A 25,888-nucleotide genomic window follows, 5' to 3' on the forward strand; every position below is an offset into this window, starting at 1 on the left:
TGTCACAATGGAAGGTCTTCATCTACCTTCCATTAGAATTCATTATGCCCAGAAAGAAGGCCCGCCATTTTGCAACTCAGAATCCTACTTTCAGGAAAAGAGAGAAAAATCAAGGCAATCTCAGAAAGAAGAACACAAAGTTAAGAAAAACAAGTAAAGATGGATCTCCTCTTCCTGGATCTTTCCAGTCACATGTGACGTGGTGATGATGGAATGCTGTGTGGCATTAAGTGCAGGTGCAGGAAACTCAAGATGTTCTGTGTTAGTAATGAAGGCTGGTGAAGGAGAGAGATGCTCTGCACTTCACCTGAAAACTTGTAAAACGACATTGGCAGACTTATAGTACAATACCTGATACAAAGAACAACCACTCAAAATACTTCAAAAAGCCACAATAGGACCCCAACAAATGTCCAATTAACCCAAAAGAAAACAGAAACAAAAACAGAGACTAAATGGAAAACAAAATGAATGAATGAATGAATGAATGAATAAGTGAATGAATAAACAAATAAAATGGTTTAGTTAAGCCCTGTGATATCAAAATCTGTACTAAGTATAAATGGCCTAAATACACCCATTAAAGGACTAGACATTGGAAGAATGCATTTCAAAAAGTGACATAAGCATATCTTTCCTTAAGAACCGTGTCTCAAAGCCAGTCGTGAAGACACATGTCTTTAATTCCAGAACTCAGAGGCGGGATGTGAGGCCAGCAGAGCAACACACAATGCTTGTGCTGTCTAGTTTTATGTTAACTTGATAAAAACCAGAACCATTTAGAAAGAAGGAAGTTCAACTGAGAAAATGCCTCCACCAAGCCAGCCTATGGACAAGCCTGTGTTCATATTCTGCATTGATGATTGCTGTAGGAAGGCACAGCTCAGTGGGGGCAGTAAGGTTCCAGAGCTTCGGGTCCTGGGTGCAGACTGAGCAAGCCATAGGGAGTAAGCTAGTGAGCAGCATTCCTCCATGGCTTCTGCAACAGCTCCTGCCTCCAGTGCCTGCCCTGGCTCTCTTCAATTATGAATGGGACGTGGAAATGCAGGCAAACAAACCCTTTCCTCCTCAAGTTGCATAGGATCATGGTGTTTTTATTGCAGCAATAGAAACTCTAAGACTATAGACAGGGTGGCTAAAAGTGTGGGGGGAAAAAAGAGTTCTTGATTGAAAGTAATATCTATATTCATGTAAAATAATGAAACTAACAGTCAAAAGTGACATACTCATCAGATCATCCACTCAGAAGACATGGTGATCCTAAGCAACATTCAATGGTCTGGGAAATACGTCTGTGAAGCAAAACTGACAGAGCTGAAAAGAAACCAGTAGATAAATTCACAATTATGATTAGAACTTTGAACACAGTTCTCTCGAAAACTGACAAAACAGTTGGAACCTGGACACAGAGGACACGAACACTGTTGACACAGGGAGTCTACATGACCTTCATGGAGCACCTCTCCATTGACAGCAGAGTGGAGCATGGAAGGCTCCTTGTGGCCCGAGGCACAGACCACACACTTTAGAGGACCATGACACCTCCGTGGGTCTACAATAACCGGAATCAATGTTCTCCACAAACACAACTGAATCAAACTAGAAATCAGTAATGAAATCCTCTCCGTATTTGGAAACCACATTTTAAGTATCTATGTATCAAACACATCATCTAAATAAAAATTTCAAAGTACTAAAAAAATATAAATAAAACATAAAAATCTGTGAAGCAAGGAGACCAATACAGAAAGGGAGATGTGGACACAAAACATCCTAGAAATGAAGAGAAGTTGTGCACGGAGGCTCATGTCCATAATTCTACCATTTAGGGGGATGAGACAGGAGGATCACTGCAAGTTCCAAACAAGCCTGAGCTACAGAGGGAGAGTCTGTCTTTAAAAAAATTAATAAATAAACCCGACAAGGGGCTAGGGAGGGGGCTCAGTGGTTAAGTGCACTGGCCGTTCTTCCAGAGGTCCTGAGTTCAGTTCCCAGCAACCACATGGTGGCTCACAAAGCATGTAAAGAGAGGGACCCGATGCCCTCTTCTGGTCTCCAGGCATTCATGCAGATGGAGCCCTCATATACATAAAATACATAAATAAATCTTTTTAAAAATCTGACAGAAGACTATGAGTCTCTCAGCCCTCATCAACGAAACTTCTGTTTGCAGTAGACAACAATTAACACAGAGACCCACAACTGGCCCAGCTGCAGAGTACGAGACTTAAATACTCCATCCTAAGTGGGACACGTGCCTCACCATGCCCTCCTCCCAAGGTTCAGGGACTACTGCAGAAGGTAGATGGAGGATTACAAGGGCACAGTAGGGGCAGCTGCACATGTGAACTCAAGCAGTTGTGATAGCATGTGTAAGACCTGTGCAAGCTTGAGCTAGCCCAAACCTACGAGTGGAGCAGGAAACTGGGAACATCATTCTTCCTCTGGCTAAGGAGCTACTGGCAACTGACTGGAGAGAAACTGGGAGAGAAAGGGTCTGTTTTCTGTAAGAGTGGTGCAGCCTCTGGGTAGCTGACCACACTCCAGTGGAAGGCCACACACCTGCAAGCTGTGGGCAGCACAAATCAGAGTTGATGGGTTTACTTAAAAAAAAAAAAAGAGGTGGGTAGGTAGGGAAGGAAGCTGTTGGGGATTGGTTCTAGTGCCTTGAATTAATCTGTCCCCAAAATCAGGAATCTGCATGTCCAAAAGCTAAAGGTCCTTGTTCCCAATTGGTTTTTGATCCATCAATAAAGAGCCAATGGCCAGTGGCTGGGCAGGTAGACTGAGTTGGGACCTTGAGATTTGGGTGAGTTAGGAGCTGGGGAGAGGAAGGAGCCAGAGAATCACCAGTGACTTGGAGAGAAGGATAAGAGCTGCAGAAGAAAGCCAACCAGCCACGTAAGAATTCAGAGATGGCCACTGGCCACTTCCCCAGTTGGGCCTGGGGTAGGTTTAGCAGTCTCAGGAATACCAAAGGAGAGCACTTGCTAACAGGGAAAGGTTTAGGAGTGTCCAAACTTTGAGCATATCATAAATTAAGTGGTGTGGTGTGGTGTGTGTGTGTGTGTGTGTGTGTGTGTGTGTGTGTGTGTCATTTGAAAATCCAAAGAGACCCTGGGCAGGTGCCTGGTAGCACAACCCTCCAGGAGCCAAAGCATTGTAGCTAAGCTCAAAGCTATAGAAAGGGTTAATCTTGGAGGGTTGGGGGAGGGAGTGAATAGGATTTTAAAAAATGAAAATTTCAAAGAACTAAAAAAATACAATAAATAAAAAGGATAAAGCCTCAAATCAGTCTATTAAGCTTCCATCTCAGGATCCAGAAAATTAGCAAAATAAACCCAAAGCAAATAGAAGAAAATAACAGAAGTCAATGAAATTGAAAGAAAAAACAATATGTAACTATCAATGAAACAGTTGCTTTGGGGAAATTATCAATGAAGCTGATTAACTTCTAGGAAGGCTAAGAAAAGAGAAGAGAAAAATTATCAATATGAAACAAGTTACTACAACCTTTGTAGACATCAAAAGAATGAGGCACTGTTAACAAATAATCTATGTATATTTGATAACTTAGATGAAACAAAGCAATTCTTTAAAAACACAAGCTGCCACACTTCACTTAAAACATGTGAACATGTGAACAGCCCTTTGATTATTAAGAAAATTGAATTTGAAATTTTCAGACTTTCAAAGAAGTTAAATCCCCAGACTCAGGAGGCTTCCTGAAAGTTTTTTATCTTGTATTTAATGAATAATTAACACCAATTATACGGTCTTTTCTAGAAAGTAGAACTGGTTTGGGGGGATACTTTCCAATTCATTTCATAAATCTAGAATTATCGGACAAAAATAGTGTAAAATCAAGAAACGAGCTAATGATAATCCTCATGAACATAGCATAGAAATTGTTTTTTCCTCTCCCCCAGAGCTGGGGACCGAACCCAGGGCCTTGCACTTGCTAGGCAAGTGCTCTACCACTGAGCTAAATCCCCAACCCAGCATAGAAATTCTTAACAAAATTAGCAAAGAGAATTCGCCAATAACAAGCATAAATCACCACCAAATGAGATTTATTTTAGGGAATGCAAGGTTGTTCAATATTCAATCTACCACATTAACGGGATTAAAAAAAAAAAAACCCACATGGTCACATCAATTGACACAGAAAGGGCATCTAAAATTCATCCATTAGTCATGATATTCTCAGAAAAAATGTGAACAGAAACGTCTTCAACTTTGGTGTAGATATCTAGAGTTGAATCCATAGTCAAATACTTTTTTAAAAAAAGATTTATTTATTTTTATATAGGTAAGTACACTACTGCTGTCTTCGAAACACCAGAAGAGGGCACTGGATCCCATTACAGATGGTTGTGAGCCACCATGTGGTTGCTGGGAGTTGAACTCGGGACCTCTGGAAGAGCAGTCAGTGATCTTAACTGCTGAGCCATCTCACCAGCCCCCCATAGTCAAATACTTGATAGTGAATATTTTCCCTGTGATCAACTGCTCAATGAGGTTGCCAAGCTCACTGCCCTGCTTCTGCAGCAAGCAAGAGCGAGAAAGGAAGGGCTAGTTAGAGACCTGCAGACAGTAATGATGTTCCTGTATAATACCAGTTAACACGTCAAAATTAGAGGCACAACTCAATCTATAATCATTCAAAATCAAGACCAAGAGTACTTTGGGGTCGGTAAGATGGCTCAATTGGTAAAGACACTTGTTGCCAAACCCGGCAACCTCATTTCACCTCAGGGACCACAGGGAGAAGGAGAGGACACTGCCTGACTTCCACACATGCATATGGTTTGCTCCCTCACACACCATAAATAAAAATGTAATTTCAAAAAGTATTCACACTTATCTACCAAAACATGCGCATACTTGTATGTTTAAAATATATAAAATGTTGTGAAACAAATCAAAGAACCAAATCCTGTTGAGAAATAGCAAGCTCAATGTGAGAGACAGAGATTCATTGCTACAATGAGCAGTGAACAGCAATGCCCTTCAAAATTCCAAGGGGAGCTTTTGTTGATATAGACAAGAGTATTCTAAACGTCATAGGACAGACAACTCTAACAAGCTTGAAAGCACAATAATAAATAAAAATAAATAAGAATACCAATAATAAATAGATGTGTGTATATGTATGTATGCATGTATTATGTATGCATGCATGTATTATGTATGCATGCATGCACATATGTATGCATGTATGTATGCATGCATGTATGCATGTATGCATGTATATATATATATATATATATTTGAGATAGCTCTACTGACTTCAGAACTTGTTACAGCTTCAGTAACAGCGCTATATGGTACTAGCAAAGGGACCCATGTCCTTCAACTCTGTCACAGGCTCAAAAGCAAAGACCACCTTTTCAACAACTGCTGCAGGTGTTGGGTCTTTCAAAGGGGAAAGGGGGGAGGACCTCAACTCAAGTTCACCTCTTATTCAAAACTTAACTTTAAAAATGGACATTATGCTTAAATATTACATGAGATATAAAATGTGTAGAAAACTAAAACTTCTCTAGAAAAGTCCTCATACTTTGCAGATGTTCTTATACGTGATACCTAAAAAAATTCGTAAGTGAAAAAAATAGAGACCTGCTCAAACTTTAAAGCATTCACCCTGTGAACGACTGCATTAGAGGGGAAGCCATGCCCACTGAAGCAAACATCTACACACATGCACACAGAGGGGTCCTAACCAGGCTAAGCCAAGAACCCTGGAAAGTCAGTAGGAAAAACTCAAGTGTTCCAATTAAGAGAAGACCCAAAGAGACTTGCACGGACACCCACAGATGAGGGATTGGCCTGTGAAGAGCTTGGCACACACAGCACAGGTCACCAGGGACACAATGACACCTGTTGGAGTGGCTGCAACAGAAAAACTCATATAAGGTCGTACGCCACAGCCACACATAAGTGAATAATTTAGTTCTCTCCTAAAAGCTAAACACACAACTACTGCACACTGAGCCAATGCTTTCATGCCACAGGAATAACAGCTGACACTGCATAAGAGCCCGCGAATGACAAATCAGGCGACATCCTCCAGCTGGTGAATGAACAAGCAGGGTGCATCCACATCCTGGGTTACTTATCAATAGCAGGAACCAAGGCTTAGCACAGGAGGCTGCTCTCGGTAAGAATCACCACAGATGAGGCTGAGGTTTGGAGAAATGAAAGCTGATCTCTGAAGATGGCATACTGCAATCTGTTCACCCACTGCTGTTCCTTGTCAGGCTTCTGTTATGACAAACACCATGCCCAAAAGCAGCATGGGAAGCATAGAGTTTATTGTGGCTTACAAATTATAGTCCATCACTGAGAGAAGTCAGACAAGAGCAGAACATGGAGTGGAAATCCCAGAGGTGCTGCTTACAGGCGTACGCCCTGTGGCTTGCTCAGTCTGCCTTCTTATAAAAACTTGGACCGCAAGCCTGGGCATGGTGCTGCCCACAGTGGGCTGTGCCCTCCCAGGACAATTACCATCAATAAAGAAAATACCCCTCAGACTTTCCCACAGGCCAGTCTGATAGAGACGTTTCCTCAAGTAAGGTTCCCTCTCCCCAGACCACAAGGGTTTGTGTCAAGTTGACAAAAACTGACCAGCATACTTCAGAGATGACAAAATTATAGTGGGGAGACAAGAGGAGTGGTTCCTGGGGCTCTGGAGGAGGCAGTGGAGATGAGTGTGGTCATAAAGGGGCCAGCAGTATGAATAGTACTATGGTAGGAATAGTGTAGCTATGATACTTTGGTGTCTAGGAGCTTTGCAAGCAAAGCCAAAGACAGCTGCCTCTCCCTGGATCAGCTAGCCTTAGTGACAGGAAGTGACTTCCCTTCCAGCGCACTTCTGACAAACCGACTGACACACGCTCTTCCATATTCCCATCTATCTTGTCCCTGTAAGCTTTCTGTTGCTGTAACAAAACACTGACCAAAGGCAACTTGGGGAGGAGAGGGTTTTTCCCAACTTACACTTCTAAGACTCATCCATCATCGAGGGAAGCCAAGGCAGGAGTGGGAAAGGAACCTGGAGGCAGGGTTTGGAGCAAAGACCAAGGAAGATTTCAGCTTCCTGGCTTGCTCTCTGTGGCTAGCTCAGAGTTTCTAATACAACTCAAGTCCACCTGCCCAGGGGTGGCCTCTCCCACATCAATTATTATTATTATTATTATTTTTGGATCTTTTTTTCGGAGCTGGGGACCGAACCCAGGGCCTTGCGCTTCCTAGGCAAGCGCTCTACCACTGAGCTAAATCCCCAACCCCTCCCACATCAATTATTAATCAAGAAAATGCCCATAGGATGCTCGATGCAGGATGCAGATGGGCTGATAGATGTGGTGCGGCAGTTAAGAGCGCTGGAGACTGCTCATCTACAGGACTCTGGATGCAACTCCCAGCACCCACGTGGTATTCACGACCATGTGTAACTCCAGTTCCAGGGCGTCTGACGCCACTCTCTGGCTTCCTAGTGTTCAGATTGGCATGCAGGCAAAATACCCATACACATAACGTAAACAAGCATTTGAAGGAGGGAGGGGGAGGGAGAGAGAGAGCTCCAAAGGCTGGGAAAAAGGCTCAGTGGTTAAGAGCGCTTAATGATCTTGCAATGATCTTACAGAGGACCCAGGTTCACTTCACAGCGCCCACGCATGGCTTGCATCACCTGTAACTCAGGATGTCCTCTGGCCTCAGGGGACACCTGCACTCACTTGGTGTATGTAAATTCCTTCAGCCTCATCTATATACATATAATATACATATAAACAAAAGCATAAAGCAATCCGTAGGAAAAAGGAAACGGCCCACAGACAGGCCCATAGGCCCATCAGGTGAGGCAGCTCCCCAATCAAGGTTCCCTCCTCCTGGTGACTCTGGCATCGTGTGCCAAAGAGATGACAAAACAAAACAAACCCCAGCACATTCTCAGGCATCAGGCTCCTGCCACTCAAGACACCAGACACCTGTGGCACAGAACCACAGTCATTTCCACTAGAGGGGCTGAAGTCTGTTTACCCTACCTCTGCCTTGTCCGGCACACAGAAGCTGCATGGGCAGCTTATGCCCACTCTGCTTCTGCTCTCCAGGTTCTTGTCCGCCCTGACACTTCCCATCTAGCCCTGCCCAGCAGCAGGACATACTGTTCCTCTTGGGAACCATGAGCTGACAACCATCTTTTCAAGAGCAGTCTCCTGACACACTGGTGCACTGGCCAGAGATCATTTGATTAAACAGAGAGGCCCGCTTCAGAAGCCATCCATGCTGGTGTTTTCAGACACTACCACAGGGGTCACATCTCACACTGCACTTCTGTTACTTTGTCACTTGATCTTAGATAAGGAGTGAGCATGCCTGCATTGTTCCTTAAAGTGCATACAAGCCCATAACCACTCAAAACAAATCCTGCATTTAAAAATAAAGCAATTAACTTCTCTGCCAATCCAAATAACTGAGGCTTTATCTTTCACAAGTTTGTAAGAGTGGGCCAGACGCTTCTGTGAGCAGAAGGAAGTATCAAGATGTTGCCCTGTCCATTGTCTAACTGAGCCTCCATCACGGGCTGCACCGCTGGGGGCAGGAGGCCAAGGAGAAGACAGCTCCTCCCAGCAAGCACAGGAAGCCACTGTTTCTGACAGAACTTCCTGAAGCCGGCTTGCTGGCCTCCCTGCACTCACTACAAGTGCCAAACGTCTTCCTCTCAAGGCAGGTCTGACTCCGGACAGTTCACAGAAACATTCCAGATTCAAGACACAGGAAGCCAGGGCCCAAGGCTGGTCATAAAACCACTTTCCATGTTTTCAGTAAATCTTGGTTTAATGTATTTTCTATCAAAACAAAAAAGAGCAACACCTGGTGCCTTTATCAAAACAAGCTCTGCTCTGAAAAGAAGGGCCTGTGAGGAGGGTTTTATGGGGTATAGGAATCTCCATGCTTCCCTAATTTGCTCAGAAGCAGTCCCTTGCCAGCAGAGCCACCCTGAGGGGGCCAGGGGCCATCAGGGGCTGCCAGGGACCACAGGAGCCCACAGGAACCCACAGGGTCAAGCTACTCCTTATCTCTCACCTGCTGCAGGGTGGGACACGGAGGACAGCACCTCAGATCCATCTGAGGTCTTCTGTTCTCTAGCTATGAGGGACCAGGGCCTACTACCACAACGTGACCTTTCTAGAGACCAAGGAACAGCTCCATCACGCCGGAGCAATGAGTGTGGCTTGCATGTTCCATTTGATACCTACCACAGGCTCTGGGAAAGAGTTCGCTTCTTCCCTCCCCAGGGTTTTAATTCCTCGAGCACACTAGGAATTCACAAGCTTTCTTGACCCTACTTCAGCATGAGCAGGTGGTTTTGTGAGTTTTTTAATTTATTTTTTGTTTTTTTTTTCCTTTGGTGCACGACAACTGGGTCCTCACCTGCGGGTTTCCGGTTTTAAGCCTGTGTGTCCTTTTGAGCCCTAAACCCAACCCACTGCCCATAGAAGAGCTGATTTGTCTCCCAGTACCCATACCCACAGCACCCTGTATCTGATGCTTCAAACATTGGCAGCTCCACTGATCCTGGAAACATTTGAGATATTTCAGGTATCTATAAGTCATGCAGAACTAGCAGTTTTGAAGAAATGTTTTGTTGTCTTATTAGTTTCAACATTCTTGAAAGAAATGGACACTGGAGGGTGGGGTGGGAGGGATAGGTAGCTCACATGCTGCCCATGGAGGCCACATGGAAGTCAGAGGCCACCAGCAAGGATGGCTTCCCAGCACAGGGCAGAAGGAAGGAGCAAGAGCTAAACAATGGAAATCGCCCATCTGTTCTGACCAGTGTGGGACACCAAACACCTCCTCTGCCTCCCAGCCTGACTTCACCACACAGGCCCTGCCCACTTGTACTTCTCACCCTGGACTCCTCCCCATTTGTGCCTAGACTAGCCTGCCACTTGCCCATCTTTATGTCAGGGAATGGCTGCTCCAGATGCCATATCTGGTCCAGCAGCCAACTCCCCCACCTCTGTCCACACTCAGCACCCCCACACTGCCACCTCCCCTCCCCAACCTGTCCACACTCAGCCCCCACTGCCACCTCTCCTCACTCTTCTACTAAGGAGCTGGTGTTTGCTACTTTGTGGGTTCTTCACCCCTTTTCCCACTTTTTAACCCCCTGAACATTGGGAGAAAAAAAAACAGATAGATGGGAAAGTGGGCGATCTTACCCTTAGGCTACTTTTCTGCTGATTAGGGGTGTCCAGTTCCTTGGGGCAAGTTTTTTTCTTCACTGTCAGGATGTCTAACTTCTTGTTGTTTCTTCTTTGACTATTTAACAAACCACAACCAACAACACAAACCCACCTTGAGGGGCCCTAGCATTTATCTACCCTCTGAAAAGTCCCCAGAATTCCAAATGTCATACGAGCACAGAAACTCTCTGCAGCTGGCAAAATCACACCTCTGCTACAGCACGAGGCAAATCATAGTCAGCTGCTGTGGACAGTCTGAAGCAGCCCCATATCCCACACCAGGGATTAAAACAAAAACATACTCCGATTTCTGTGTTTATTAAAGAACCCAAAATTCTCACTACACTTCCAGCCCGGCAGCCTTGCTTCTGAACCTTTTCTGAGCCCCATCCCTATCTCTGAGAGTGGGTACTGATGCCTGTCACTTCAAGCCCTGGGCATGTGGCTGAAAGACAGACATGGGAGGCTGCTCTCAGCCCTCTGCAGAAATGGAGACAATGTATCGAGACAGTTAGCAAATGACTCTTGGTTTAGTCCAAGATGCTTCCCCAATCCAAATCACCTTTGCCAGTTTTAACTTCAAGCAGCAGCGGTACCTAGAGAGCCTTTCTGAGGCAGCTGAGGGCCGGCAGCACATCTGGTGACTAATGGCAGGAAGCTGGTCAGAGAGCCTCACTGTGTGAGAGAGGATGGGGGTTAATCCTAGGCAGACTGTACACTGCGAGTAGTCTGGCTTCCAGCTCACAGGGCTTCCTCATCCTCTAGACAGTCTTTGGAGCCTTCCCAAAACATTTCTGCACTTGGTTCCTACGCTGCCCTGCCGTCTTGCAGAGCTCCAGCTGAGAAGAAAGGGAAGAGCTGTTTCTCACCCTGCCCTCCCCACCTTTCCCCTTGAACTAGGGCCAGAGCTCTTAGGAATGAGATGTTTATCTGAGAAGAGGCTAGAGGTCAGATGAAGAGAGAGCACTGCCCGCTCTCTCTCAGAAAGAGCTCTTAGAGAAGCCTGGGCCATGTGCATGCTGGGTAATTATAGGCAAACTAGTGTGAGCCCCTTGCCCTGCTCACCTTCCACTAAAATGCATGGTGTGGCGTGACGGTGAAATGTGCTTATTAATTTCACTCATTTGATACTGCGCTCTCCTGCCCTGAGCTACATGTTAGAAGAAAATGATAGGGATAGATTGTGCCCCTGTCAGGCTTCCAGAGACTTTCAGAAAGCCAAGCTACCAAAGGCCATCTGCCGCCCACTAGCTGAGCAGTCCGGATGACCCCAAAGGTGCAACCAGAACACTACAGATACTGACGGACAGAGAACAGCAGGAAGCTGTGAGACCCAAGTCCGGGGCTTGAGCCTCCAGGGCCCCTGGGTGGTCCATGGCAGAGCAGGAGCTCCCAGGCAAGCCTGAGGAACAGTGTGCCACCTCAGACCCAATTCATCAAAACGCACGTCAGCTTCACAAATCAGGAGTATTTTTATTAGCTTCCCCAAGAGGTTTATGGCACAAAGCCATACCTAATGATTCTATTTTATGGAAAGTTAGACGTTCCAACTGGGCTTTGAAGGTAGGAGGCCGGCCAGACCTTTGTCAAAACGGACCCTCTCCATCTCTTCACAGCATCTCAACAGTAGGGAAGGAGAGTTTTTGTTTTCTTGATTTTTTTTTTTTTTTATGGACTCCTCTTTCTGCAGTGAGGATCCGATACAGACTGACCAAGAGGTTCTCAATGGGGGCTGATTTCACTCAAACCCTTCCCAGGGAACGTCTAGAAACATCTTCATTTCAGCTAAGCAGAGGTCACAGGTGCTGCTGCACACAGCTTATGATGCACTCGGCGGCCCCATGACAAAGAATTATCTCATTATTGGCCCTGACTTTGAGAAGCCCGGACTTGGAGCTCCTGTCCGCACACTAAGCTAACCACTGCACAAGTTCCCTGTTGGTGAACAACACACTCGGGCAAGAACACGCTCGGGACACTCACACTCATGGGACAATGCAAGGTGACTCCCAGGATCTGTCCTAAATCCTCTTCACGAAGCATGAAAACTAGAGGTGACTTTGGAAATCAATGAATCTAATTAAAGGGGGGGGTGGCCAACACAGATGTCAAAAGCCTGTTATAGCCAGGAAATCATTCCCACGACCTCAGCAGGTCCCTGACTCCCACTCCTGACCACCTCCTTGGCCACGACTTCCCTCTTCTGGTCATCCTAAGTTCTGAGAGGGAAGACGTGCAGCTTCCGAAGAGGGACTGAAGTATACAGGGCGCAGAGCAGACAAGCTGGTATCATGTCTTACCACATCGTAGCCTGTCGGCGCTCGGTTCCGGGAGGCTACCACCCCGACTCCCGTGATGGGGTCCATTGGTGTCTCTGGCAAGGCTTCTGAAAGCTCTTTGACTTCAGGCATGGTGGCTTGGTCCTGGTTTGGGAAAGGAGATGGAGAGCGAAAAATCAAACTCGGTGTTTAACGTGAGTGCACAAGGTTTCAGGTAGACTGGGAATCCTGGGCAGCCATCCTCAGTGAGCTCGCTATGTTCCTTGCCTGGCCTTATCGCACCCTGACTCAGACCAAGAATTCAACCACCGCACCCCAAGCTGTTAGTCTGGAATGCGGAGGGCTCCTCTCGGGAGGTAATTCCCACTCAAACACAAAAGCACTTTATCGTATATGCCAGGCTGGCCTTGAACTCCTGTCTTCCTGCCTCTACTTCCCTCCTGAGTGCTCACATTACAGGTGTGTACACCTAGTTTTAGGTAGTGCTAGGGACCGGATCCTTGGTGCAGGCTAGACAAGCATGCTACCCACTGAGCTACCTGCCCAGCCCCACGTTACTCCCAACTGCCTGATTTCTGACCAGGGACCAATACTGGACAAGCCACCCCTGGCAAAACTGGTCTCTCACACAGTGCTCCTGTACGGAGCTAGGCTTCCAAACCACAGCTAGACATTCTGCAGACGGAGAATTAAATGAGCTCCAAAACCAGAGAAGGCATCAGGGCATAGGCACAGACTCCATACTTACAAGTTAGTGTCTGAACAAGAAATTAAACCTTGGGGAACCCCAACTTCCTCCCAACTGTAAAATGAGGTCTTGGTCCACTCCAGGGATGTTGTGAAAACAGGAGGGGGGGGAGAGAATATAAACGAGGGGCCCAGAGAGGCACACGGTAGGCACTCAGAAAACAGCAGGTGGACTGGAGGGTTTACGGTCACATAGTTTCTTAAGGGCACTCTGGCTTAAGTCAAATGGGAGGCACCATGCACTAGAGGTCTGGCCCATTTCTTTGTCTACTTTAACCCCCAGGTCAAGTGGCACTTACTCAAAGCTAAGCACTAACAGTGATCCTAATTCTCATTGGTCACTCGGATGAAAAGACGGAGCATAGAATTAATATTTTGCTGCTCGCTGTCTCTGCCCAGGACCAGCGGAGGAGGCTGACGAAGTTTGGACAGCAGTGAGCCTGGCCGCCTGAGTGGCTGTGCACCAGAATCCAAGTAAAAACATCCACACCTGATGTAGAGCACTTTTACTGGGCAAGCAGTGGGAAAGCGCCCAGTACCTGGAGGCTACCTCGTTCTGCAGCAGTTAAACCCCACTGGCTGCGAAGCTCTCCGAGCTAGCTACAGCCTCCAAAGCAAACATCCTGCACGAGGAGGCACCGGGAGGCACAGTCTTGCTCCTCAGCCTCTTATCACAAAGCGCTGGCTACTCAGGATGTGTGTAGCCTTCCTCACAGGAACCATCAAAATGTTGCATGCAAGCCACGCATTCGGTCAGCAGAACCCACAGGGCACACTGGAAACAGACTTGGTCCTGGGGAGCGCTTGGCACCTTGCCCCTTAGCCAAGTTATAGACTTATGTTTTATTTGCTTCTACCAAAAATAAGTGTACAAACCCTGGGGCAGGAGGTGGAGACCAGGCTGCACCTCTCTATCCTTTCCTTGTTTGGATTCCGTTTTCTAGTCAGCTTTTATCTAGGGCAGCTCAGTGCTTAGTGCTCTCGCACCCAGTAGGTACTGAGTAAACATTTATCAGGTAACTCCGCGAGTGTGACCCCAATATGGGTTTAGGGTTAAATATCTGCACCTGCCCAATTCAAAGCAAACCTCTAAACAAAATGCCTCTGCCCTGAAAAATCCTGTATTTGGGGGATGGGGTGGGGGTACATAAAGATCACACGGCTGCAGTTTGCAAAACTATTGGTACCTGATGTCTGTTACCGAAGATGCTTTGCAATTAACAACTCATTAGCAGAATGTACGGATCCTGCCAGTGTTAAATATCATGCTGTGAATTTAATAAAGAACATGTGAAGCAAAAAAGGATTTTAAAAAAAAATCCCACTGCTTTTACTATGAAAGAGAAAGGGGGCGGGGAATAAAGAGAAGAAAAAAGAAATGAAGGGAAAGGAGAAGGGACGGAAGGAGCGAGAAAAGAGTGAGAGAGTGTGAGCACACACAAGAAAGATCTCATTTGCTGGGAGATCCACGTTGCCCGATGGCAATGCACTCCACGGGGCATAATGACGATTCTCTTGCTTGCTGTCAATTGTGAGAGGCTGAGTATGCTTGCAAAGGGAAGATACTGCTCCCATAATGCACCCCGGGAGGCATCCAGCAGCAGCTTCCAAGATGGCTGCGGGCAGCCTCCAGCTGAAGCAGACAAAGAGCCGGGCCTCAGAGCTCAGGAGCCCAGCTTGCACAGCCCACTGCAGGTCTGGCTCAGCCACACAGTCATCTCCATGCTCGCCCCGCCTCTCTCCCTTGGTTGCCGGGTTGCCGTGCCCTGGGGATCAAGGCAGCCTTTGTGCCTCGGAGACAAATGGCTGTTCCAGGGGCTGCAGCCCACTTGACGGTGGGGCATGGCCGCCACCAGCCAAGGAGCCTCTTAATGAGAAACGCCCAAGATATCCATGGCAGAGGCCATCGCTCAAAGTGGCTTGCCCTGAATTACATATTTTCTGACTGCAAATTACTTTTAACAGCGTCTCTACAGTCACTTCAATTGACCTTCCTAACAAAAGGCCATTTATTAACTTGCACTCCATGTTTCCTCAGGCTGCCTGGAGCCTCCAGCCAGAAGGGAAGGAAGGGAGCAGAACAGGACTCTGCAGCCCCGGGTCCTGGGCCAGGTCTCTGCCGGGAAGAAGAGAGGCCATGAATGTGAGTCCAAGAGAGGGCCAGAAGGAGAGAGCAAGGGGGCATGTGTCAAGACCAGCATTGACCAGCTAGGCGGGAGGTGACTAGTTAAAACACAAAAGGCCTTCCTGACACAACTCTTGGCTCCGATGTGATAGCCCCACGGCTATGTGAAATCGCCCGTTACATTTGTACAGAACTTTGCACATCCAGAGGACTTTCTCAGGTTCCTTTTCGCTGATACTTGCCTCAGAGCCGGAGGGCCCCTCGAGCTAGCCTTATTTTATATAAGAGGAAACTGAGGTTTGCTCCAGACACCCAGCGGCTGGCGGCAGGCAGAGGATCCTCCTCAGTCTAGTCTGTGCACTGTTCCACTGCACTCGGAGACCAACACCCTGCCCAAATGGGAAAGCGGGTTCGACACTAATTATATTTTAAAATGCCAGAGCGCTCTTTTCCTCTGGCCATAGCTCAATAAGTAGAGCGAAGGGGAGAAACGTACGGAAAGATAAAAGTAACCTGGGATTAATTTTCCTCACACCTCAGTTTCAAGATTCAACATTCCCCTCATAAATAATTTACAACAATAAAAATGAGCTAAGGCCATGTTTGTGTAGGACAGAGGTAAATTCAGGCCTAATGAGGGAGATCTGAGCTCGGCACGGGAGGGAATGGGTTGATCTATGGCCTGGCACATGCAGGATCCACAGCACACAGGGCCTCCATTACCATGTGCAAGTAGCAGGGCCAGCCTACCCAGAGCAAGGGAGCAGAGAGGCAACCCTGTGCCAGCCAGCTATGGCCACAGGAAAAGCCAGAGTGGAGTCCCTTTGGGTGACTGGATGGTAGACACAGAGCCAAGGACGGAAGGTGTGGGGCACTTGGGAGTGACATCTGCTCTTGGCCATAGTGACAGTGACCTTGAGCTGTTCTCCTGAGGTAACCTTCCAGATGTCCATCCCCAGTGACCTTCCCTGAGTGCGCATGTGGCCTCTGCCAGATCATTCCCAGGCTGAGGGCTGCAGAGCCCTGCTCCTGTGTCTCTCTGAGAGATCGCTCCTCAAGACAAGAGAGTAAAGCAAGAGTGTGGGCATGCACTGCGAAAGGTGGTCTGAGTTCGTTCTTCCAAGGGAGGGAGACCTTTCCCCACCACAGCACATGACATGCTTTTGCAGTAGAGGACTGGCCAGGAGGAGCTCTGGCTCTCTACAACACAGCACCTCAACAACACTGTCATCCGGGGTTCACAGAGAAGTGAACTTCACGGCTTAACTATGAAGCCCCTTCAGTGTGGCAGGCAGACAGCACACTGCTCCCTTGTATCTGATCAAAGAATCACCACAACCATGCACTTAATCCCTAAAAGTCAGCAGTTCTGGGCTTAACTGAGGCTGTTCATTGTTTCAGAATCAAAGGCTGCCTCAGGCCCCAGCCGGGAGCAAGCGAAGCCACTGTAGCAAAGATGAAAACTCAGGGGAACTTTGATATCATCTCTGTTTAATTTCCACGGCCTCGGTGAGCTTGGGGTTTATCTCATTTTAACAACTCCAGTACTGAAATCAAAACCCAGCTAACAGCACGCAGTCCCTCCACAGAGTCCCTTCCAGCGCTGCAGCGTGGGCCAGGGAATTTAAAGTGCTTTCCAGAGCAAGGACTGCAGGGGGCAGGAGCTGCTGCCTTTGGAGAAGGCCTGGCCTCCCTGCCATCCCAGCCTCCCTACAGAGAGCATGGGCAAGGCTGGCTCAGAGGCAGTGCCAGCACCTGCCCATCCGGGCTAAAGGAGTGATCACACGTCCTCTGTAAAGAGTAATTTCCAAGTACCAAAGGGGGTGGGGGTGGGGGGTGGGGGTGGATTGCAGGTTAAACTGGCCAACTGTAATGGAAATGACAAAACCAGTAGGTTAATTAAGCCCCTACAGAAGGATAAACTGTGTTCAGTTTGCTTGGAATCCAAGATCAAGGGCACCAAAGACACAAACTGCCCACACCCTGCTGCCTGTGGGGCAGGAAGGGAAAGGGAGATGTTTTCTCCCTCCAAAGGCGCAGGGGCAGACTCTCCCCCAGGGAAGCTGCTGCTACAGCCGGTGTCCTCAGACAGGGAGGACTCTGCACCGATTTCCCAGTGGCTCCACGCTCGCCCTGGAACCTCCCAAGGACTAGCACTGATCTACAGACAAGGGAGAGGCAGAAGGAAGGAACAGCCATTGTCTTCCCCATTACACAGAATGCAGGTACAGAACCTACTTCACCTGGAGGCTTCAAGCTGAGACCAGGCACCACGAAGCACCCAGGACAGTGTGTGCAGCCAGCAGTCAGGCTGCCTAAGAGACAGTGCACAGCCGAAAGGCGTCGGCTGCAGAATCTCAAGAGAGGCCCGGTCCACCTGCACCTCCGTGTGTGCACAGCTAGGTTGGTGGTGACCCTTCAGAAGTCAAACCCCTGGGGCAAGTGCCATTAGATAGGCAGGTGGCAGCTGGCCACTAACTATTGGGAGGGCTGCTCTGACACCAGGGGATGAGAGCCAGTATTTCCCTAAGCTCTCCTAGGTCACAGAGAATTTTCCAGCTAAGAAACCAACAATGGTAAGCTCGTTCTCTTCCCCCCCCACCCCCCGTAAAGGTCCTGGTTCTTCCTAATGGAAGGGTCTGATTCACAAATGCATCAAATTCAATCAGACCTTTCTCACTCACATTGATCATTTGGGGACCACACATACTTCCCATAAAGCAGGCAGAGCAGGCTCTCTTGAAGCACAAATGTAGGAAGGAGCTTCCAGCACTGCCCAGACAAAGCTGCCCGAAGGAACCCAGCTCTGCACAAGCCCTGGAGCACAGCCGGAAGGTAGAAAGTCCACCAGAACACAGGCGAACCTCATTCTGCCTCATGTACGATCGCAACAAATGAGGGTTGACCTATCGGGTCTAGCCTGGTCTACCCCACTGGAAGACCCTGACAAAGGAAAATGGCCGAAAACAAAAGCATCCCAGGAGGTCACAAAGAGAAAAGGTCCTTCTGTGTTTAGTGTTGTAATATAACTAGGTAATACACTGTCCTGAGGGCCAATGTCATTAGGTATAAATGCCGAGTTACCTCGGTGCCAGGCTAACGGGCTCCCACATCCCAAATCCTTTTGGGCTTTTCCATCTTGAGTGTTTCTTTAGTACATTCATCAATCCAATCAGCCCATCTGACAGCTGACAGCTCCCACAAGGGCCTTCCAGTTCTCTCCAGTTCCAGCACCTCTCAGGGGTGTATCTGGTACTTTGCTGGCTGACTTTCCCTGCATATCCCACTGGCACTGCCAACTTGGCTCACCCGGATACATCCTCACACATTCCCTCACTAACAGGATCATGTATCTGTGGGGAGCCAGCATGAGAGGGATGCTCTCCTGCGTTTGGGATGCAGGAGTGTCTGGGACGCTGCTGAAACTGACAGCCCTGTACTAGAAACAGACTCCTGGGGGCTGCCAGGGACTGGGACAAGGAGCCTCAGAAGCTGCATTCTCACAGGGTCCCCGCTGATGCTAAAATAGCTGTTCACTAACGGCAACCAAGAACCCAAAGGTTGGTCCACATTAAATGTTTGATAAGCAAACGGTGAATAAATGAAGTGAACTTGAAGGTGACCTTCCATGGAGAAGAATCTCAGAATGAGTTCCCTCCCCTCGGCCTCCCGATCACAGGTCAGCCGAGAGTACCCAGCTTCTCTCCCACAGACATCTACCCCCACCATTCAACACGCCAGGCTCTTCTCGAATTTTCCCAAGCCTTCTCCAATGGCTCATGCAGACGAATGCCGTCACCCAGAGCTCCAATATCATTCTTAGCCTATGGCCTCAGCATACACGGATGCTCACACACACAGGCATGGACAAAGACGTGCACACACAGCCTTGCTACTTAGGCTGTACGCTTTCCTCATTTCCAAAGGCGTGCTATGTGCACCACGCTCATAGTCGGTGCCCAATACATGGTCTGCGTAGGGACGAAGAGTGAGTGAATGAAGTTCTTGCCCTCTCAAATACTGCCCAAATTTCAGTGGATTAAGGAGGCTGCAACGTGCTGCAGGAGCAGCAGTGACAGCAAACCAGCCTGGCCCCTTCTCACGGGACCCCCAGCAAGGCCACTGATGTCCTAGAGGGACAGACTAAACTCCAGAAGTACCTGTGTGTGGAGGGGAGGAGGCCCTGCAGTCTTTGGAAAAGTCTGGATCTTGATGCAGTGGTGATGTCTGAGGGCCCGGAAGGGGCTCAGAGTGTCCCAGCCGGCTGCAAGGAGAATGTACTGAGGAGCTTGTCCATCTGCGAACTACGAACAGCAGCCCTAACCCTATTCTGGGTCTGAGCTGACACTGAGTAATTCGATGCGTGGGAGGAGCTCCACAAAGCTGAGTGACAGTAGAAACCTGAGAACCCAGGCTACAGGGAATATCCCCAAGGCAAGGGGCTGCAAATGAGGAGACACCAGAGGGAAGAACTGGACCCCTAGAGACAGAGCGTGGGGATGGCATGAGTCTTGCTGACATGGACAAAGGCACAGTGGTATGAACAAGCAGGGACTTCTCGGGGCCCAGCAAGCAACAGATGGGCTATGAGACAGGTTTATGAAATGCCAAAACAAACAAATCCAACTAAACTCCATTTTAGAAAATGGCACTACCGCCTATCTCTCAGACTAAGCGAGTGCGCTTAGGGCAAGAAGGGAGCTGGTGGTCCAAAGCAGGGTATTCCAAGACTTCAGTTCTGGGTTTCTCCCACCTACATGGCCTCCGTCAAGCCTCCTCCAGCCTCTTAGGTTGCTGGCGTAGGCGTTGGCCACAGAGCATAGGATGGAGATGCTACAGCTCTGGAGTCAATGCCAATCAAAGCTCGGACGCTCACAGCTGTGCAGCTCCACGCACAATCAACCCAGGCCCGAGTCGTCGCCTGCAGAAGCAGGAGTAGGAGGTGTATTGTCTCTGCGAAATCACAAGGTGCACGAAACATCTAGAATTGCATCAGAGGACACACTCTATAAAGTAAAAAGGCCCCTGGGAGAATATTTGCCCGTCATATCTGCTCCCAATATGGGATGAGGAGCTAAATCCATATCCATAAAGAGCTACAGCTGAACAAGAGGCCACGTATTCATCCTTAGTGGCCAAATTACTTGGAGAAACGTTTCTCCAAGGCTGAGAGGCGCGCGGACCACGTGCAGCCCAGAAGATGCTGAAGTCCCTGTGAAATGCCAGTTAAGACCCAAACCGCAGTGAGGCGTCTTCCACCCATCCTGCTGGGTATCTCCAGAGGGCAACAAACGTTGGGAGGATACGGAGAAATCAGAAGCTTTGATGTTATTGGTGGGAGTGTACACAGCAGCCATCCTTTATCGGGAAAGTATGTTAATTCCCCCGAGGATTAAAAATAACAACCCCATATGATCCATTTCTAACTATATACCCTCCATGAATTTGACAAAGAATTGCCAGAGCAGCCTCATTCAATGGCCAAAATAGGACGAACGGGTAAGTGAGATACAGTCAATGTGCCCAATCATGCATCCTTCAGCCTTCAAGAGGCAGGAAAATCTGACCTATAACACCATGAACTGTGAAGATACTGTGCAAAGCAAAATAAGCCAGTCAGAAGAAGCTACACATCCTAGGATTCCAGCTCCAAAAGGCACCCAGCACAGTCACATCCAGGGAGATAGAAAATTGAATGGAGGTTGCCAGGGTCCCTAAGAAAGAGCGTTGTTTAATGATGTCAACATTGAAAAAAAAAAAAAAGGTCTGGAAGTTAAGGCTGGAGAGATGGAGAGATGATTTAGCTTTGAAAACACAAGAAGACCTGAGTTCAGTCCCCAGAGCCCATGCCAAAAAGCCAGACCGAGGTGAGTGGTGTCGCTGGAGAGACGGCTCGGCTGTAAAGGGCTCTGGTGCTCCTCCAAAGGAGCTGGGTTCAGTTCCAAGCACCCACGTGGTGACTCATAGCCATCTGCAATCCCAGTTCCAGGGGACCTGATGGGTTCCATCCTCTGGGGATGTACACAGTATACTGATATGTGTGCAAGCAGACCATTCAGACACATAAATATAGTAAAGTTATATATTTATATAAATAAGTATATACATGAAAACCAAGAAAAGGTAACACACGCTGTAGCCCCAGCGCTGAGGAGACAGAGGCAGGAGGCTTTCTGCGCCTCCCTGGCCATCCTAGCCTAATTAGCATGGATCCAGTCCAGTGAGAAAACCTGCCTCAAAAAACAAGGTGGATGGTTCTGAGGAATAGCGCCCAAGGTTGACCTCTGGCTTCTACACACATGCAGGTGTACACAAACACACACTGGGAGAAAAAGCTCTACAGATTAGCTGCGAAACAGTGGACTAAGCTGTCACTGATCTGCTAACACCAGCTAGGTTGGTAAAAGTTTATGTTGTCCACATGTAACACTTCTCTAAAAGCATCTAGAACTGTGGGTCTCAAATTTCAGCAAGCATAGAATACCCCAAATGTGCTTACCAAGTACACAGGTTCCAGAGTCCCTTTCCTAGAGAGTCTGCCTCAGTGAAGTCTGGGGATGGAGACCTGGAATCTGCACTTTCATATGCTCCTTGGGCTTGTTGGGCCCACTAAGAACTCATGTTAGACAGCTGAAGAAATGGCTCAGGGGTTAAGACTGCTCTTATAGAGGACTCTAGTTTAGTTCCTGCATTGGGTGGCTCACAACCACCTGAAACTTCAGCTCCAGGGCTTCAATACCCTCTTCAGGCTTCAAAGAGTACCTGCAGTCATGTGCATAAGCCTACACACACTCTCACACACACACACACACACACACACACACACACACGCACACATGCACACACACACGCACACATGCACACACACATGCACACACACATGCACACACACTTGCACGCACACTTGCACGCACACTTGCATGCACACACAGATGCACACATGCACACACAGATGCACACATGCACACACATGCGCGCGCGCACACACACACACACACACACACACACACACACACACTCTGATCTTAAAACAAGCTCATGTATGGGCCAAGAAAATGTCTCAATAAATAAAAGCACCTGCCACTCAGCCTGATGGCCTGAGTTTGATCCCTGGGACCTACATGGTAGAGGTCCTACAAGTTGTCCTCTGACCTCCCCATACATGTAACCCTCACCCCACTATCACACACAAAGATGACTTTAAAAAGAAGAACCACGTATTTCTCTACTCTTTTGAAGATTCTGTCCTGGCCAGTATCTAGTTTTTTTTTTTTTAATTTCCAAAAGAGTGGCAAGTGCATACATATCTGTATCTATAGATAAAAAGAACGCAGAAACACGTTAGTAAAACTGCCAGCTCGAAGGCCAACTAGAGGGCCCTCCTTCCTCAGGGAAGCGGAGTCACTGAGCTCCAGTGTGTGGCCCTGGGATCTGGGCCCATGGGGCTCTCACATTTCTGCCAGGACAAGCTTTAGCATCTTGCCAGGAGTGTGTCAACTAAAGCAAACACATGCCCATAGGATGTCCCCAATAAGGGAGTGATGTCATACACACCCTGCTGGGGGCTCTGTGGCCAGCTCAAGCCCCTGCTCTGTAGACAACACAGAGAAACCACAATTCCCTGTGGCTGCAGAGAAAGCTGAGGCCAGGAAGAGCCCTGGGGACAGCAGAAGAGAACGGAGAGGAAGCAGTTTACTACAGGCACCCTACCGCCCCATATCCTCGACTGGCAAGGAAGGCTCTGCTTGCCATCCACAGCCAGCACACAGCGTCCTCAGCTCAACCACATCCAGCTATGCTGTGCAGTCATTTGTCATCCTCCTGTGCCAACAGAGCTCCACACTTCCCATACTCAACCCCAGCAACACCATTATGTGGCTGTGTGGTGAGGCTGTTGCTCTTTGGACTTGAAGCGCGGAACACTTCTAGCCGGCCATCGCAGGGGGACCCAAGCGGCTGGCCTCTGATGCCCGTGAAGCAGACCTGCTGCAGAACGGGCAGAAATTCAATGTTGGGATTCTCCCCTTACTCCTCAAGGTCTGAGAGGCTTCCAGTCATTGTTTACACATGGCCATGTGGTCCTGTGACACATACAAACTCAAGATATTCCCTGAAATTATTTTTCTGACAGGGCCTGACCCCAGCAACAAATCATGGAAGCATTAGGCCTGCTGGGCCGGATCCCACTTAATTTCCATGAGGCCCTCCGCCTCTGGAAGGATCAAGGGCCTTCCCGATTGATGAGCCTTACGGCCTAGGTATTATTTGTAAGCCACTTTTACAATTAAGAAAACGGGGACTCAAGAAAGGGATAGTGCTTCGTTAGGGTCACCTGAGGTCCAAAGCGTGCGCCCTCAAAATCAAGCCATGTTTACCAGACCACAGCTTTCTATTGCCCGGAGAAGGCCCTTCAAAGAGGCACTCAGAAAGCAAACCAAATGAGCAAACATCGTCAACAAATGCCTTAACAGTAATTGCTGACTGGGCTGGGGGCATGGCTCAGTGGTAGAGTTCATCCGCGTACACAAGTTTGATGCCGGGCCATAGAAAGAACCGCCTTTACTGATAAATTCCCCACAGTAAGACAGGCGCTACGTTAAAGTGTCCTGCCACACTTCGTTTATGGCCCACCACCACCCTATGATAGATATCTACAGTCTACATGCCAAGAAATGGCGACTCAGAAAACTTCATTCATCCCGCCAGTGGCACATTGTGGGTAGAAAAGCCAGACACGGGCGGGCCAGGGGCTCGTTCTTTAACTCTTTGCCCTTAACTTTGGTGAAATATTCTAGAGTGGTCTAGATCTGCCGATATAGGCACGGCAAAGGTCGTTTGCCTGCATCAGGGACACAGAAAGGAAGGAATGAGCGATGTAAACAAGAAATGGTGATTTTATACTCAATGAACCAGCTGTCACTTATCAGTCGACCTCCGTGGGTCTTGGTGCCTGGGTCCCTGTAGAAGCCGTAATTCTCAGAGAGACCCCGTTAAATATGAGTGTGGCACAAGTTCTCAAAGCACCCCAAAGTGATTTCCCAGCTGGCAAGAAAGAGGCCAACCTCTCACCTGCTCGGAGCTTTTCAGTTAGTATAGATTTCTACAGGGCTTATCTTCTAACTTTTCCAACGCAGCTGATAAGATCCGCCAGCCCTGTTAAAGGGTGATAGGATCCAGCCAGCTGTCGGGAAACATAGGAGATTACCCCAACAAGGCATCACCAGAGACAAAGGCCCTGAAAGAGGAGCCTTGCCTGCTGTCTGCCAATGTGGCTGAAATCCAGGCGCTCTGGGTCTCCCGTGGGGGGCAGGAAGTAGGGGCAATGGCCATTTGCCTTGGGCCTGCCTTGTCTTGCTGAACAGGTCGTTGGGGTCAGGGGACAGAAGAGACAGGCTCATAATTTAGGGACAGCTGTGTGCTAGAGACAAAGGAAACAAAGATGCTCCTGGGTCTACCTTATTCACTGTGTCTGTCTCTGAGGATGTGGTCCCTGGTGCTGTGCCAAGCAGCCCCTGGGCCTCACTTGCCCTGGCTGGAGTCTTTGCAAGGGGAGGCTCATCAACATGCCCACCAGGTTTCCTGGATAGCTGGTCACCTTACAGACAGGTGCCCTACAGTTCGGGTGCCCCCAGGTAATGATGTCTGAGGGTCAGGTGCGCGCTCATCCGCACCCACGTGACTGCTGAGAGCCAGACCCCAGGCCAGGCGAGTCAAGGGAACTGTCCCCAGCGTGTGCCCCGGTGGAGATCCTCGCCCCTCACCTGGCTCCACCCTCGGAGGGCTGCTGCCACTCGAGTCCCCAGCTCGCTCCAGCCGCAAGGCCGAGCCGGAACCCCGAGAGCCCGCGGCACCGCGCCGGACGGAGGCCGCCCTCCCGGGGCCTGTCCCCACGCGGGGCCGGGCGAGCCGCCCGCAGGCCTGGGCCCGGCTGGCTCCTCCCGTACCCGCCCGCCCCCGCCCGTCTTCCCGCGCGGGCCTCACTTAACTGTTCCCCGCTGGGGCGGCGGCGGCTGCGGCGGCGGCGGGTCCCGGCTCCGTCTCACGCAGAAGCAGCTTCTCATCGCCCGGGCGGCGCGGGAGGAGCCGGGCCCGGGGCCCAGGCGGCTGCAGCCGGCGCCGCAGCTCGAGCGCAGCCTCCCCGGGAGCGGCGGCGGCGAGGGGCGGGGCGCGGCCTGGCGGCGGCGGCGACGGCGGCGGCGGCGGCAGCAGCGGCTCGGGCCGGGGCCGGGGCGGGAGGGGCGCGCAGCCTGCGGCGGAGCCGGGGAGCGCACCGCCCTGTGGCCCCCGGCGCCCTCGGTCCCCGCCCCCAGTCGGCCTCAGCTCAGCTCCGCTAGGCCTCGCCGTCCCCCTCGTCCACCGCTCAGCCGGGCTGTAGGTCCCTGCTAGACGCTCCGACACCCAGGCCTGCAGGCCTTTGCAGAGACGCCTCCCCACCTGTCCCTTGTAGGCTTGACTGCACCCCGGGGCTATCCCCTGTGCTC

At 49.3% G+C, this 25,888-nt stretch overlaps 1 protein-coding gene across 3 annotated transcripts in view; it reads right to left on the bottom strand.

The window, feature by feature from the left end:
* The window catches only part of Mvb12b (multivesicular body subunit 12B), a 159,726-nt gene extending 134,145 nt beyond the window's left edge, over positions 1–25,581 (bottom strand). Inside the window, exons 1-2 of one of the 3 annotated variants that reach the window (XM_087652993.1) lie at positions 25,389–25,581; positions 12,557–12,679 (exon numbers count right to left, since the gene is read on the bottom strand). In XM_087652993.1, the coding sequence (XP_087509119.1) occupies positions 12,557–12,667 (111 nt within the window). In that variant the 5' untranslated portion in view covers positions 12,668–12,679; positions 25,389–25,581. 3 annotated transcript variants of the gene reach the window in all.
* Between the last annotated feature and the right edge of the window lie 307 nt (positions 25,582–25,888).

Source organism: Rattus norvegicus, chromosome 3 (genome assembly GCF_021556685.1).
Source record: "Rattus norvegicus strain SHRSP/BbbUtx chromosome 3, alternate assembly SHRSP_T2T, whole genome shotgun sequence".
Classification (NCBI taxonomy): Eukaryota; Metazoa; Chordata; class Mammalia; order Rodentia; family Muridae; genus Rattus; species Rattus norvegicus.